General features: G+C 44.4%; 1 protein-coding gene across 1 annotated transcript; it reads right to left on the bottom strand.

Annotated features, from left to right (window-relative positions):
• Positions 1–8251: 8251 nt before the first annotated feature.
• On the bottom strand, positions 8252–13508 carry LOC139375673 (ras-related protein Rab-4A). Its single transcript, XM_071117478.1, has 8 exons — positions 13364–13508; positions 12861–12941; positions 12578–12692; positions 11859–11921; positions 11435–11589; positions 10938–11033; positions 10632–10776; positions 8252–9369 (listed from the first exon to the last, which is right to left on the bottom strand). Exons 1-7 carry the CDS (start codon positions 13377–13379, stop codon positions 10661–10663), a joined length of 642 nt encoding a protein of 213 aa, XP_070973579.1. The 5' UTR covers positions 13380–13508; the 3' UTR covers positions 8252–9369; positions 10632–10660.
• Between the last annotated feature and the right edge of the window lie 1584 nt (positions 13509–15092).

Below are 15092 nucleotides of genomic sequence, written 5' to 3'. Positions count from 1 at the left end.
CTACAGCCCCGTCGATGAGAATGGGGGTGTGCTCGGTCCTCCTTTTCCTGTAGTCCACAATCATCTCCTTAGTCTTGGCTACGTTGGGGGATAGGTTGTTATTCTGGCACCACAAGGCCAGGTCTCTGACCTCCTCCCTATAGGCTGTCTCGTCGTTGTCTGTGATCAGGCCTCACTGTCTGTTGACAGTTTCTACAACACTTGCACATATAAAAATCACAAGGTATACTAATAAAATTATAGAACTCTTAAGTATTCCTCATCCCTTCCTAGATGTACAGGGTGCTGTGGACGGAGGCTGTGGAGAGTCAGAGGAAGAGAAGCTGGGAAAAGGATTAACTGCTTCTGAGCCAGGGAGGAAGCCAGAGGCTCAAACTAAAGCCAAACAGTCCAGAAAGCCCCCCAGGGCGAGGAGCCAGCTACAGAAGCCCAAAGAAACCGACAAGGAAAACAGGCAGCCATTTGCCATGTATGGATGGGGTGAAAGGCAGGCTGAGATGGCTAGCAAGAATACCCACAATGTGGGTCCATCAATCAATCAAATGTATTCATACAGCCCTTTTTAAATCAGCAGATGTCTCAAAGTGCTTATACAGAAACCCAGTCTTAAACCCTGAACAGCAAGCAATGCATATGTAGAAGCATTTCAAGAGTACCTGGCCATTAAGGCCAAATCGTTCTTCAAGATGTTCAAACTTTCATAGATGACCAGCAGGGTCAATTAATAATCACAGTGGTTGTTGAGGGTGCAACAGGTCAGCAACTCAGGAGTTAAAGTTTCAACACTGAGCATTCAGAGGTCAAGACAGCAGGTGCGGTAGAGAGAGAGCGAGAGAGGGAGAGTTGTAACAGCAGTTCCGGGACACGGTAGCATGTCCGGTGAACAGTTGAAACGAGCAGCAGTACGACAAGGTGGACTGGGGACAGCCAGAAGTCATCAGGTCAGGTAGTCCTGAGGCGGGAGAGAGGGAGAGAGAAATAATTAGTGGGAGCACACTTAAGTTCACACAGGACACCAGATAAGACAGGAGAATTTCACCACATAGGACAGACTGACCCTAGTCCCCCGGCACATAGATTATTGCATCATAGATACTGGAGGCTGAGGGGTATCTGACGATACCCCCGGACAGGGCCAACCAGGCAGGATATAACCCCACCCACTTTGCCAAAGCACAGCCCCCACACCACTAGAGGGTTATCAACAGACCACCAACTTACTACCCTGAGACAAGGCTGAGTAAAGCTAACAAAGATCTCCTCTACCTCACAAACCTGAGGGAGTGCAAGACCGGACAGGGTGATCATGTCAGTGACTCAACCAACTCAAGTCGAGTATAGTGCAAAAAATCCTGGCACCACGTGACGCACCCTTAGGGGCGGCATGGAAGAGCACAAGTAAGCCAGTGACAGCCCAGTGAGTAAATAGGGTCAGAGGCAGAGACTCCCAGTGGAGAGAGGGGAGCCTTAACAGGGAGCCAGAGTATAGGCTAGCACTGGAGTAATATGATTTTTGGTCACTATGGTCACAAGTTTTGGTTCTAGTCAAGATTATAGAAACCGTATTTAGCACTAACTGAAGTTTATTTAGTGCTTTATCCGGGTAGCCGGAGAGTAGAGCATTGTCGTAGTCTAATCTAGAAGTGACAAAAGCATGGATTAGTTTTTATCCATTTTTGGACAAAAAGTTTCAGATTTTTGCAATGTTACGAAGATGGAAAAAAGCTCATCTTGAAATATTCTTGATACTTTTGTCAGAAGAGAGATCAGGGTCCAGAGTAATGCCGAGGTCCTTCACAGATTTATTTGAGATGACTGTACAACCATCAAGATTAATTGTGAGATCAAACAGTAGGCCTCTGTTTCTAGAACTAGTATCTTTGTTATGTCCTAGTTTAAAAGTTAAACATTTGCCACCATCCACTTCCTTATGTCTGAAACACAGACTTCCAGGGTTGGCAATTTGCATTGACCCCCTTTTTCACACTGCTGCTACCCACTGTTAATTATCTATGCATAGTCACTTTACCCCGACCTACATGTACAGTACATACAGTATTACCTTGATTAAGCCTGTACCTACGCACGTTGACTTAATACCAGTACCCCCTGTATATGGCCTCGTTATTTTTATTTTATTTTGTTACTTTTTATATTAAATGTAAAAATGTAGCAAATATTTTGTTACATCCGTACAAAAAAAAGCTCAGCATTGTTGATTTAATGGCTGTAAGTAAGCATTTCACGTTAGAGTTAAATATTCCTCGATATTAAAAAAGACCCAAGCCGCTAAATAATAACAACGCAAGTCTATAGATACACTTTTCTACTCATTCATTACTGCTGGAGTTCTTGTTGTAGCGCTGAGTTGAAACAGGAAGAACGCGCATTTTATGGCTTATAAAAGTGTTGAATACAAAGGGCTGAGTAAGAACTTCAACGTGAACTTAGTCATAAAAACAGCAGCCCTTTGCTGTATTCATTGACAGTCTCTCTCTACTCATGGTTTTAAATATTTTGAAATCTCCAGTGGTGTGTATTCATGGATGCCACGGGAAGCCAGATTCCCCAAAAACAGAACAAGAATTGCTTTAAATAATATATATTTTGTCTCTCAGTGTTTCAAAATGTTCCTTCAAGAGGCTGAATGTATCTCACAGGAGAAAGCATCCGAGCGAGCGAAACAGCGCCCCTCTGTATATCTACGTGTAGGTCATCTATCTGATACTGCCTGGTTGTAACGGCATTCAGAGGTGGAAGAAGGATCGGACCAAAGCGCAGTGTGGTAAGTGTTCATGATGATTTGTTCAAAACGAACTGAACACTGAAATACAAAACAATAAACGATGTGAACAAAACGAAAACCAAGACAGTACCGTGTGGCCCAAAGACTCACACGGAACAAACACCCACAATTCAAAAGTGAAACCCAGGCTACCTAAGTATGATTCTCAATCAGAAACAACTAACGACACCTGCCTCTGATTGAGAACCATACTAGGCCGAACACAAAAAACAACATAGAAAAACAAACATAGACTGCCCACCCCAACTCACGCCCTGACCATACTAAAACAAAGAATAAAATAATAGAACTATGGTCAGAACGTGACAATACCCCCCCCAAAGGTGCGGACTCTGGCAGCAAAACCTGAACCTATAGGGGAGGGTTTGGGTGGGCGTCTGTCCGCGGTGGCGGCTCTGGCGCGGGACGTGGACTCCACTTCACCACAGTTTTTGTCCACCTCCTCAACCGCCCCCTTGGCCTCTTATGAGCGGCGACCCTCGCCGCCGACCTCGGACTGGGGACCCTCGCCACGGGTCCCGAATGCACGGGAGACTCCGGCGGCTAAGGACAGGCGGGAGACTCCGGCGGCTCAGGACAGACGGGAGACTCCGGCGGCTCTGGACAGAAGGAAGACTCCGGCGGCTCAGGACAGACGGGAGACTCCGGCGGCTCAGGACAGGCGGGAGACTCCGGCAGCTCAGGACAGGCGGGAGACTCCGGCGGCTCAGGACAGACGGGAGACTCTGGCGGCTCAGGACAGACGGGAGACTCTGACAGCGCTGGGCAGGAAGAAGGCTCTGGCAGCGCTGGACAGGCGGGAGCACCTGTAGGGAGAAGACGGAGAGACAGCCTGGTGCGGGGGGCTGCCACCGGAGGGCTGGTGCGTGGAGATGGCACCGTATAGACCGGACCTTGCAGGTGCACTGGAGCTCTTGAGCACCGAGCCTGCCCAACCTTACCTGGTTGAATGCTCCCCGTAGCCAGGCCAGTGCGGTTTTTGGTATATTTTAGTTGTCACTGTATTAGACTAAGCAGAGGTGATTTGATGTTGAAATGTTGATGTTGAAATGGGGCTGGAATAGTTGAGGCAGCTCCTGTTTTCTTTGCGATTTCCATTAACTCTCTGTGGTTCTAAATCAATAGTTGATAAGTGGTCCAAAAATGTTGGAAACATTAACTTGCTTGACCATGCTGTAGGTCATGTAACTGTGTTACTGTACATGCAATATGCTTTGTGGACTTCATAGATTGTAATATGGCTTGGCTTCCCCAGTGATTTTACCCATGCACCGCTACTTGAAATCTCACAGTAACAACTTTTCTGTAGCTTTCTTTTAAGCCTGCTACATGACTGCAGACAAGGTAATCCAAGCCATGCGATTGGCCAGCAGTAGTAGGCTTATAGTGCACTTGATTTGCTGGGAAGGTAGAGTTTGTATCTTCAGACATATGAAATGGTTCGATATGGCAACAGTTGCGTACCCAGAGCACAGCTGAATTGGGTGTAACTACCGCCAACAGCACGAGACAAATAAAAATTGGCAGAAATGTTTGGCAATCGACTAGGAATGCCTTGGAGATCGACCAGTTGATCTCCAAGGCGGTATGTACTGCCTGAAGGGGCAGCGGCCCCTAAATGGCAGAAACTGCTCTACAACAGTAACGTTGGGCCCAGGGTTGTAAAACAGGAGAAGGCGGTCCACCCACTTATCCCACAATGACCTGATTGTAGCTAGCTTGTCTCTCTGCCACAGAGCTGGTCTGTTGTCCCGGTTATCGAAGTGGATAATCCTGGAAATAGTGTGGAACGGAAAAGTTGTATGGAAAAGTTCTCTGCCAGTTTCTGCATCCCACAGGGATTCTGTGGATTCCCCATTGGATCTGAAAACACCAGCAAGGAAAGAACCCCAAAGTATGCATGTAAATGAGTTTGATCTATCTCCTACTAACTCTCTCCAAAAATACACCTTCCCTCCAAATTAGTGCAGTCCAGAATTATTTTCTGGATGGTGTCTGGGATGAACATTTCAAAAGAAGACTTTATGTCCTGTACATGAGTAGCCACCATCCGCATCGGCCCTGGTTGCATCCTTATTACATTGGCAGCCATGCGGGGTGGCTCATTTCTTGGACAAGAAGACCAGCTCACCTGCAGGCTGCTGATGAGCTGGTTGCTGACAGGCTGGCTGAGGGTCAATCACATCCTCTTCTTCCAACTCACTGTCAATTATTGACAGAGACATCATCTTCATATTAAGAAAAGTATTCACCTCCAAAGGGGAAGACACTCCTTACACGCTAGCTTCTCTCTCTGCAAAATTAAGGCCCTCTGAGCAGAGATTATTTTTCCATACTGATTGATTGTGGTAAGGAGCTACACATGCAAATCTATTTATTTGTTGTGTCCCTCCCCCAATTTGCAACTGGCTGGCGTAGTGTGGGGAAAAAGCACTTTTTTTTAACAGTGTATCAATATGTTTTGTAATAACATTGCGCAGGTTCCCGCAAGACATTGTGATGTTTCACACACTAAAACTTGCGAGAAAAGCGGAAGACAGACAGCACCAATAACCTGTCTGTCTCCATGCTTATGTTGAAACAGCAGGCCGAGGGAGGAGGAAGACCGAGTGAAAGCACAGAGCAAACCTTTTTGTTTCATTTTTACTTGTTTTCACACACACACACTTTTATTACCCTCTGGTCCAGTGGACCCGAACACCACATGTATTTATTTAACTAGGCAAGTCAGTTAAGAAATTAAATTATTATTTACAATGACGGCCTACCCCGGCCAAACCCAGACGACGCTGGGCCAATTGTGCGCTGCCCTATGGGACTCACAGTCACGGCCAGATGTGATACAGCCTGGATTCGAACCAGGGACTGTAGTGACGCCTCTTGCACTGAGATGCAGTGCCTTAGACCCCTGCGTTACTCGGGAGCTGACATGTGTGATATAAACATGTAGGGAGTGTACAGTGTGCACTCAATGAAAATGTGTTCTTTTGCATGTTCTTCATAGAAAATGAGCCACGGTCAATGAATCTCAGGTTGAAAAAATAAATAATTGTATCATTTTTCTTTCAGTAAACATTGAAAATGGGTCCCACAGACCCAAACACCACACAAAGGTTAAATCATTTGCAATAAATAGATGCAATAAGTCCTAGATAACTGTGCAATATTCTGTTTCAAATAGCTGCAATCGGCCAATGGGATGTGTGCATTAATTGTAATAATCTACCAGCTACGGATAACAATTTATTCACTGACATGTGAAAGTAAGCTGTAGTACACAAAATGTTATTGTGAAGCATGGCACAACAACAATTTTACTACAGTCATAACGATAAGGCCTTTATTCATTGAAAGCTATGGAACATCTTCCTGTCAGTGTAATGGCTTGTCGGTGCTATAGTGAAATATGTTAATGTGAAACTGTAATGAACAAAAATAGAAAAGCAACATGCAACAATTTAAACGAGATACAGTTCATATAAGGAAAGCAGTCACGTGAAGTATTCATTATGCCTAATCTATGGAGTTCACATGACTGGGAAGGGGCGCAGCTATGGGTTGGCCTGGGAGGGCATAGGCCCACCCACTGGGGAGGCAGGCCAAGCCAACCAGAATGAGTTTCTCCCCATAAAAAGGGGTTTATTACAGACAGAAATACTCCTCAGTTTCATCAGCTGATCAGGGGGCTGGTGTCAGATGATCCCACAGGTGAAGAAGCCGGATGTGGAGGTCCTGGGCTGGGCTTGCGTCGTTACACATGGTCTACGGTTGTGAGGCCGGTTGGACGTACTGCCAAATTCTCTAAAATGACGTTGGAGGTGACTTATGGTAGAAAAATTAACATTCAATTCTCTGGCAACAGCTCTGGTGGACATTCTTGCAGTCAGCAAGCCAACTGCATGCTCCCTCAAAACTTGAGACATCTGTGGCATTGTGTTGCGTGACAAAACTGCACATTTTAGAGTGGGCTTTCATTGTACCCAGCACAATGTGCACCTGTGTAATAATCATACAGTTTAATCAGCTTCTTGATATGCCACACCTGTCAGGTGGATGGATTATCTGGCAAATGAGAAATGCTCACTAACAGGGATGTAATTTTTTTAATTTGTTCACAAAATTTGAGAAATAAGATTTTTGTGCATAAGGAACTTTTCTGGGATCTTGTATTTCAGCTCATGAAACATGGGACCAACACTTTACATGTTGCGTTTATATTTTTGTTCAGTATAAATTGTTTAGAAAAAAAGTTGAGTTGTGGATCACAGTCAACATGAATGGTAGACTTCTGTGGAGGGAGCAAATATCCAGCTCCAACTGATAAAAAAATATCACTATTTTGTATGATTAAATGTTTAAGCTTTTACACATTCAAACGGAGCCGATACAGGAATCAGATTGCAATTTGATGTACAAGTATTTTGACATTGTGTGCTAGGCTTAACAAAATTCATAAACTACTTTTTACTAAATCGTTTGACTTATTTGATTGATTTACCTGTCGAAACACATGCCAGTAAATATCTACTATAGTAATGAGATTGAAAAGCATTTCACCTGGATACACATACATTTATCAGCATGACAAATATTCTTCAAAATAAAATCTGCTGGAGCGTGTCATTAAACAAAAATACAGATAAATGCCATACTGTACTACTCTGAAATGTAACAAACGGGACAAGAGGGAAGAGGACATACAGTACCATAATGGAGGACAGATGGGCAATTTCAGAACTGTAGCTGGCATTGCCTTTTCTCCCCATCGAAAACATCAATCTTCAAAATACTGTAGAACTTGGTCCTACCCTGAGGAGATCAGTGGATTTGCTGTCAATCATCTCAACACAATGGTAGCATTGTAGGTTATTTTCTTCAGTCGCATCGAACCTGGGTTAGTTTTAGGTCTCAGGAACTATATTAATACGACACAGCAATCTTGCTCTTGCAAACGGTCAATCTAAGCAGACAGACACAATAACATTCTGGAGCCTGCCCTTTCACACAGGCAGTCTAATTCTGATATTCTTCCCACTAATTTGTCTTTTTCAGAGCTGATCTGATTTGTCAAATGACCAATAATAAAAAAAATATCCGAATTGGGCTGCCTTTCTAAACACAGCCAAAGTGCACTGAAAAGCCCCCTGACCTGCATTAGGAAAATGGTCATTGAATTAAATGACAGTCATCAATCATATGAACTTTGGTGCAAGGTGTCAAAAGGGAAGTAGCTCACCGTGCAGCCAGCTTGTGACCCAGTTTATCCACCTGTGTAATAACAAAACCTACACAACTCCATAAATATACTACTACACAGCTATGAATAATTATTAGAACGTTACTACAGGTATAACAACAATTGACCAAGTATTCTAAATGGATATTACACACTTAAGTAATAAAGATGACAACAAAGAGGAATCACCTTAGAACAATATACAAACATACATTTTGAATACTTTATTGTAAAAAGAGCTTCTATATCATTGAGAATAAATTAAAAAGCATGACATGACTCATAACAATTAGGGAGGGAAAAACAACAACTAATAATATCAACACAAAGAACAACCCAAACAACGGGTCAATGAAACCAGCAGGCGTGAGACAGTGCTGATTGATAATTCTCACTATAACATGACATAATTGATAGATTATTCTTCAGCTAATAATTAAATTCTGATATTCAGTCCATAAAATATGCTTTGAGGCAGTGGTTCCCAAACTCACTCAGCCCCGCTCCCCCCCCTTCCATCACTGGGGAACATCCGTCTATTTCCATGGGCACAAGCACTGTCCATGACAGGAACTGTTCACATCCCTTCTTGGCAGTTTTAAAGCTAATTTCCTGCAATTCTACACATTCCGCCATGTCTTGTGTGTTCATGTGATATCTGAATGACTCAAACATTACAACAATATCAGTGGGCTAAAAAAACCTAGCTAAAAAAAAACTTGGGCTAGTTGATCTGGACATTTTTTCACCCCAATTTTCGTGATATCCAATTGGTCGTCACAGTCTTGTCCCATCGCTGCAACTCCCCTTCCGACAGGGACGCGCCCCACAGTTTGGGAACCACTGCTTTGAGGGACTATATGATGTGTTCTTTATACAGATAACACTGTACATAATGCAATATGCTATGGGTAGCATAGGGCTGAAGTACAGGGGTGAAAGTAAGATGTCAGGGGTCATTATCATATAGCATCTCAGACTTAGTGTGCTGATCTAGGATTTGGGTTTCCTGTTATCTTGTTCATTATTATATAAAAGGAAAAACAAATCATATCAGCAATCATACTCTGAGACGCTTTATGAAAACAGCCCAGATGATTAAAGGGCTTGAGTAAGATGAAACAGGACTCTCTGTCTGTGTCGGAGGGGCCTAGGAACAAGTTCAGCAGTCCAGAGTAGGGCCAGGAATCCAGGACTCTCTGTGGGTCTCTGACGGAACATCCAGAAGTTGGGAAGATAAAAGGTCAGAGAAGAGTCGCTCCACCATTATGAGCCCTGTATCATGTTCCCTACATCTCATCTTTCCTCGAAGTCTTCACCAACCTGCCTGAAAACAAGGACAGAGAGAGGTTTGAAACCACACACACACACAGAAATGTGTGGGGATCTTGTAAATTAGCCCCTTTAGCTAAGAAACCTGTGTCAATGTGAGGTTAATAGTTACATTTTGTTACAATTGCGTGCTGGCAATATTTGCCACGTACTCAACTCTACACTCTAATTTACAAATTAATTGATCATTTATTTTTGTAGACATAGTACCCCTCTATTTATGCCTAGCATTTTTTTGCAAAATACTACAATAGCAAAAAAAATCTCAGGTAAATGTATCTGCCCAGATAGAAAACTGTATTGACAACAGTTGTGTGGAGCCACATCCACACAGCTTCTAAGCAGGGTCATTCGATCATTCTCAAACTGTTGAGCCCCTTTAGCTTCCCCTCTCACTAAAGAGGCGGAGTCATTTTGGGTGGCTATGGTTTTCCGTATCATCGACACATCAGGCACTTGGGAGCTGGAGGACAGAAATAGCCAAAGGTGGTTCCTTCCTCTCTGTGAGATCCCTAAAAATAGTCCCCTGGACCCTATCCAACCACACACACCCACCCACCGACCCAAGGGGGAGATACAGTACAACAGAATAAAACTCTGGACTTTGGGAGTTACATTTGGGACACAGGCATTAACTTTACCCTGAATTCAGTATGATGATACTGGTGAAAGTAGCATCAGAGATCACCTTGCAGCAATAGAAAAGTAATCATTACAAACCACTTCAGGGAAACCATTTGAGAAGAACATGGATCCGCATTGTGATAATCTTTTATTTTAGTTCTGATTGTTTGTTTTGAGTAAGTACCAACATTTGAGAGGGGTAAAGAAAGTAGTTAAGGGCACAGATAATCGGCCCAGCCAGGGTTCAAACCCCCCATCGCCAAGGGGGCACGTGATGATTCTGACACCAATAATGCTGATAAAACTAGCCACGTTTCAGCATTTGGTGCATTAAGGCCGAATCTTTAAAGCTCATGGAGGGGCTTCTCAAAATGGCAAATTAATGCTTTACCTGCTCCATGCAATGCAACACAATCAACTGTCAAATAGAGAGGACTTTTTAATTGCCTCTTACATAACATGTGAATGTGAAAAGCACCATCTACAACTGTATTTCTGCCTGCTATTTTGAGAGGGAGCATTTTCGATGTCACTAAACTGAGCTATTAATTAAGTTACTAGTGTGATAACACAAGGATAAGTCACAGAGCAGAATCCTATGCAGTAGGCAGCACTGAGGGGGAGGAGTCTCACCTTGGTCCTGGGCATACTGAGCGTGTTCACTAACAGCCACATTCCTGAGCGCTCTCGGCCTGTCCCCTGCGAGGGGAGCGCAGCTGGCGCAGCGCGGCGTCTCCGTACTGGATCCCTGATCCCATCCTCTCCGGGTCCAACTCTCCTAGAAGAGAACACAGAGAGAGAGAGAGAAATAGAGAGAGAAAAAAAGAGTGAGATGGAGAGAGAGTGAGAAGCCCCTGAGCTGAAACAGTAGAGTTCAGTTGGTAAACTACGATTTCATTGCTGTTGGTTAAGGTGAGAAGATACTGAATGCAGAGATACCTGACTCTATCTTGTTGAGGATTTTCCTGGCACACTGCACAAAGGCCTCCTCTACATTCTCCCCTGTCAGAGCACTTGTCTCCAGAAACATAAGCTCTGAAACAGACAAGACAGCAGGACACAATAATAACAATGATTATCATCAATGTTGATAACATTTGAACACAAGAGAATTAGTCAGCATTTAGCTGTGGAGGACAAGAATTGCAACGGTTTTGTGGGCAATAGTTCACACCAGTGAGTTGTCCTACAGTGACCTCTAGTGGAGTATACGCAGTGCAACAATCAGAAATGAGGATTTCAGGTCTGCATGAGAGGGTAGGGGGTAGATTTGGGTCCATATACATCAAGCTTCTCAGAGTGGGAGTGCTGATCTATGATCAGTTTTGCAGTTTTTTAGACTACATAGAGGATCTGCACTCCCAGTCTGAGGCGCTTGACACAGGGAGCAGTTTGGAATTCAGCTGTAAAGGGATCATCATTCATACTAAACGCACCATTTTCCTGAGCAAAGCGAGACGCCTCCAGGAAGGTGACCTCCCGGTCTGCGTCCAAGTCCTTCTTGTTACCACACAGGATTATGACAATATTTTGGCTGGCCAGCATCCTGGCATCTGTCAGCCAGTTGGTCAGGGCGTTGTAGGTTTCCCGGCTGAGGATGATCAGGTCAATGGAGCGAGAGGGAGAGCAGTGGAGACATACAAATCAGACTTGGTGGTTCACTAAAATCACAGTAGGCTTTAGGAAGGTTCGAGCAGTGTTTTCCAAAACAGTCAATCGGGAGCCACTGTGCAACCAATGAGTCATATCATATTTGTGTTTTATTAAAACAACATACCCCTTGAAGGTCCACCCATAATAAGGCAAAGATTATTTCTCCTCAACTCTCCTGATCACCTATGAGTAGGTAAATTAGCCTACCTGGTGATGTCATATACAAGCAGGGCTCCAGCAGCGCCTCTGTAGTAACTCCGTGTAACAGACCTGGGAGAGGAAAGCAATTGTAACATCAGTTGAAAATACACAAGTGCATAAATATAAACATTTTACACATCCTAATTACATTTATTAAATTGACATTCTCCATCTCCTACATCTATAGTTAGCTATACATAAAAGCATTTAGTGCCATCCAAGCTGGATAAGGAGTTGGTCAATGTGCAAAACAAAATGCTCAAGGTGCTCAGTAACCTTTATTTAACTAGGCAAGTCAGTTAAGACGAAATTATTATTTACAATGACGGCCTACACCCGCCAAACCCGGATGACGCTGGGCCAATTGTGCACCGCCCTATGGGACTCCCAATCACGGCCAGTTGTAACACAGCCTGGATCCGAACCAGGGTGTCTGTAGTGACGCCTCAAGCACTGAGATGCAGTGCCCCAGACCGCCACGCCACTCGGGAGGGGAGCAGTAATAGTGTTTCAGAATTTTAGCTGTGCTACACATTATTAACTCCCCCACAACAGCTGGCCATGATTCATTTTACTTGCTGTTCTAAGGATCTGGCACAAGTTCTCTAATGATCAGCTGGAGATGGACACGCATGAAACAGTCCAAGCTGGTTTGAGAAAAAATGTCTAATGCCCTGCCACAGTAGGAGTAAGTATGTGAAATGCTCTCACATACTGTACAGTACCTGAATCTCTCTTGTCCCGCAGTGTCCCAGATTTGGAGTTTGACATATTTGTTTACCACGTTGATTATCTTTGAGCCAAACTCCACTCCAATGGTGTGATTCGAATCGTCTTTGACTGTGATTTAAATGAAATCATTCCACAACACACAGCTAGATCACAACAATGCCTGTTAATGTATTCAAAGTTAAGTTAATCATAAATTGTAGCCTGTCCCTAAAATAAACTACAAGTCATAGCTAGATAGAAAATACATGTCAAAACAATCAATTGGACATAACTTACATCTCTTCTCAATAAACTGGTGAAGAAGACATGATTTTCCAGTTCCTGCATTCCCAATCACTAGGAATTTGAACAGAAAATCTAGAAGAGGAAAAACAAACAAAGTTCATTTTAATCAAGCTAGTTGGATAGAAAGCTGGCTAACGTTAGTTAAGTAACAGGCGCACTACTTGCAGAACAGAAGCTATGTTACTGCTTCATGCAGAACGTTACATTTGCATCGACATTTAGCTAGCTAACTTTGCTAGTTGTCTGACATTCAGATGGCTTTCTAGATAGCTAGCTAAGAAACCAATTAATGATGACATTTGACGGAGATGCAAGCGATCAGGCGAAACTAAAGTTAGCCAGCTAGCTAATGTTAGCTAGCTATACCCCCAACAACGAGTAAACATGAAAGCATAGCACATAGACTATTTGTTTTGATGGCATTACAATACACCTGCTCCATCTCATCTGGCTATCTATTGTGTAACGCGACCTGACTGATCAAGATTTCTTACCGTATGTCTCAGACATGGCAATGGTTGTGTTTTATTTGCTAGCAATATCCTATTGTTTTTCTTGAGGCACTGCAGCTTCGAAATTAATTGAAGAAAAATCCCTAATAGCCGTGAATCCTACTGGATTTTCCTTCTCACTTCCCGTAGAACGCTTTTTCAAAATAAAAGCTCTATCAATCAACATTTTAAAAAAATCGATTGTTAATAATATAGTTAAATATAATTTCATTATTATTGCATGTCTAGTTATATTGAAATACATTTTTTACTTGTAAAATAGACAAATCTGGTTACTTTTGCATTACTTCAATTTTCTGAAGAAAATGTGTGCGCTTGTTTCCGCTGTTACTATTTGTTTTTTTGTGTATGGTCAATGAGTGACCCAGGGAAATGTGCTCTTCTGTGGGGACACAAATACGCGCACAGGAACACTACCTGTTCTAACGAGCACACGAGGGGACAGCTTTATTACAGGCAATACTGTTTCTAACTGTCTTAATCTCCCCATAGAAACAACAGTGACAGCACCGTCAACAAAAACGGAAGGGATCTGTTGCAGCTCTGTAGAAGCCTGGGTCTATACTTTGTCAATGGTAGGTTACGGGGACTCTTTGGGGAGATCCACCTACTGCTCACCTCTTGGCCACAGCACTAGACTATATGATTACAGACATTGACCCCTTCTCTCTCATCAATCTGGCAGTAAAAAACATCAACTATATATTCAGGCAAATGGCAAAGAAGTACAATAACCCTAACCCTAACCCCCCTCCCCGACACGCGGTTCCCGCAGCGCGCTGACACCGGAGGGCGAGGCGAGGCGCAGGACGATCCGACCGTGCCCCTCCCAGTCCACGAGGTACTGCAGGCCCCTCTCCCCTCGCCCAACACACACTGAAATGGTGATAGGTTCGTCGAGGAGTGACGGAGTGAGTTCTGGGCCAACTCTGCCCATGGGACATACCTATCCCACTCCCTTGGCCGGTCCTGGCAATACGACCGCAGAAACCTACCCACCTCCTGGTTCACTCTCTCCACCTGCCCATTACTCTCGGGGTGATAACCGGATGTCAGGCTGACTCAGACCCCCAGACGCTCCATGAACGCCCTCCATACCCAGGACGTGAACTGGGGACCCCGATCAGAGACGATGTCCTCCGGCACCCCATAGTGGGTAAATACCGCCTCCGCAGTCTGTAGGGCTGTAGGGCTGTAGAGAGACCGGGCAACGGCAGGAGACGGCAGGACTTAGAAAACCGATTCACAACAACCAAGACCGTAGTGTTCCCCTGAAACGGGGGGAGATCGGTCAGGAAATACACTGATAAGTGAGACCATGGCCGTTGTGGAACGGGGAGGGGTTGTAACTTCCCTCTAGGAAGGTGCCTAGGAGCCTTACTCTGGGCGCACGCCGAACAGGAAGAGACATAAAACCTAATGTTCCTAGCCAAGGTGGGCCACCAATACTTCCCCCGGAGGCCCCGCACTGTCCTCGCCACCCCAGGATGACCCGAGGAGGGTAGGGTGTGAGCCCACCGAATCAGTTTGTCCCGAAAACCAAGCAGCACGTACTTACGCCCAGCCGGACACTGAGGAGGTGCAGGTTCCGCCAGTAACGCCCACTCGATGTCCGAGTCCACCTCCCATACCACTGGTGCCACCAGCCTCGAGGCTGGAAGGATGCGAGTAGGCTCGGTGTACCGATCCTCCGTGTCATAGAGACGGGACA

Source organism: Oncorhynchus clarkii, chromosome 20 (assembly GCF_045791955.1).
Source record: "Oncorhynchus clarkii lewisi isolate Uvic-CL-2024 chromosome 20, UVic_Ocla_1.0, whole genome shotgun sequence".
NCBI lineage: Eukaryota > Metazoa > Chordata > Actinopteri > Salmoniformes > Salmonidae > Oncorhynchus > Oncorhynchus clarkii.
The sequence above is the reverse complement of the archived record's forward strand: the minus strand, read 5'-3'. Positions and strand labels throughout refer to the sequence as shown.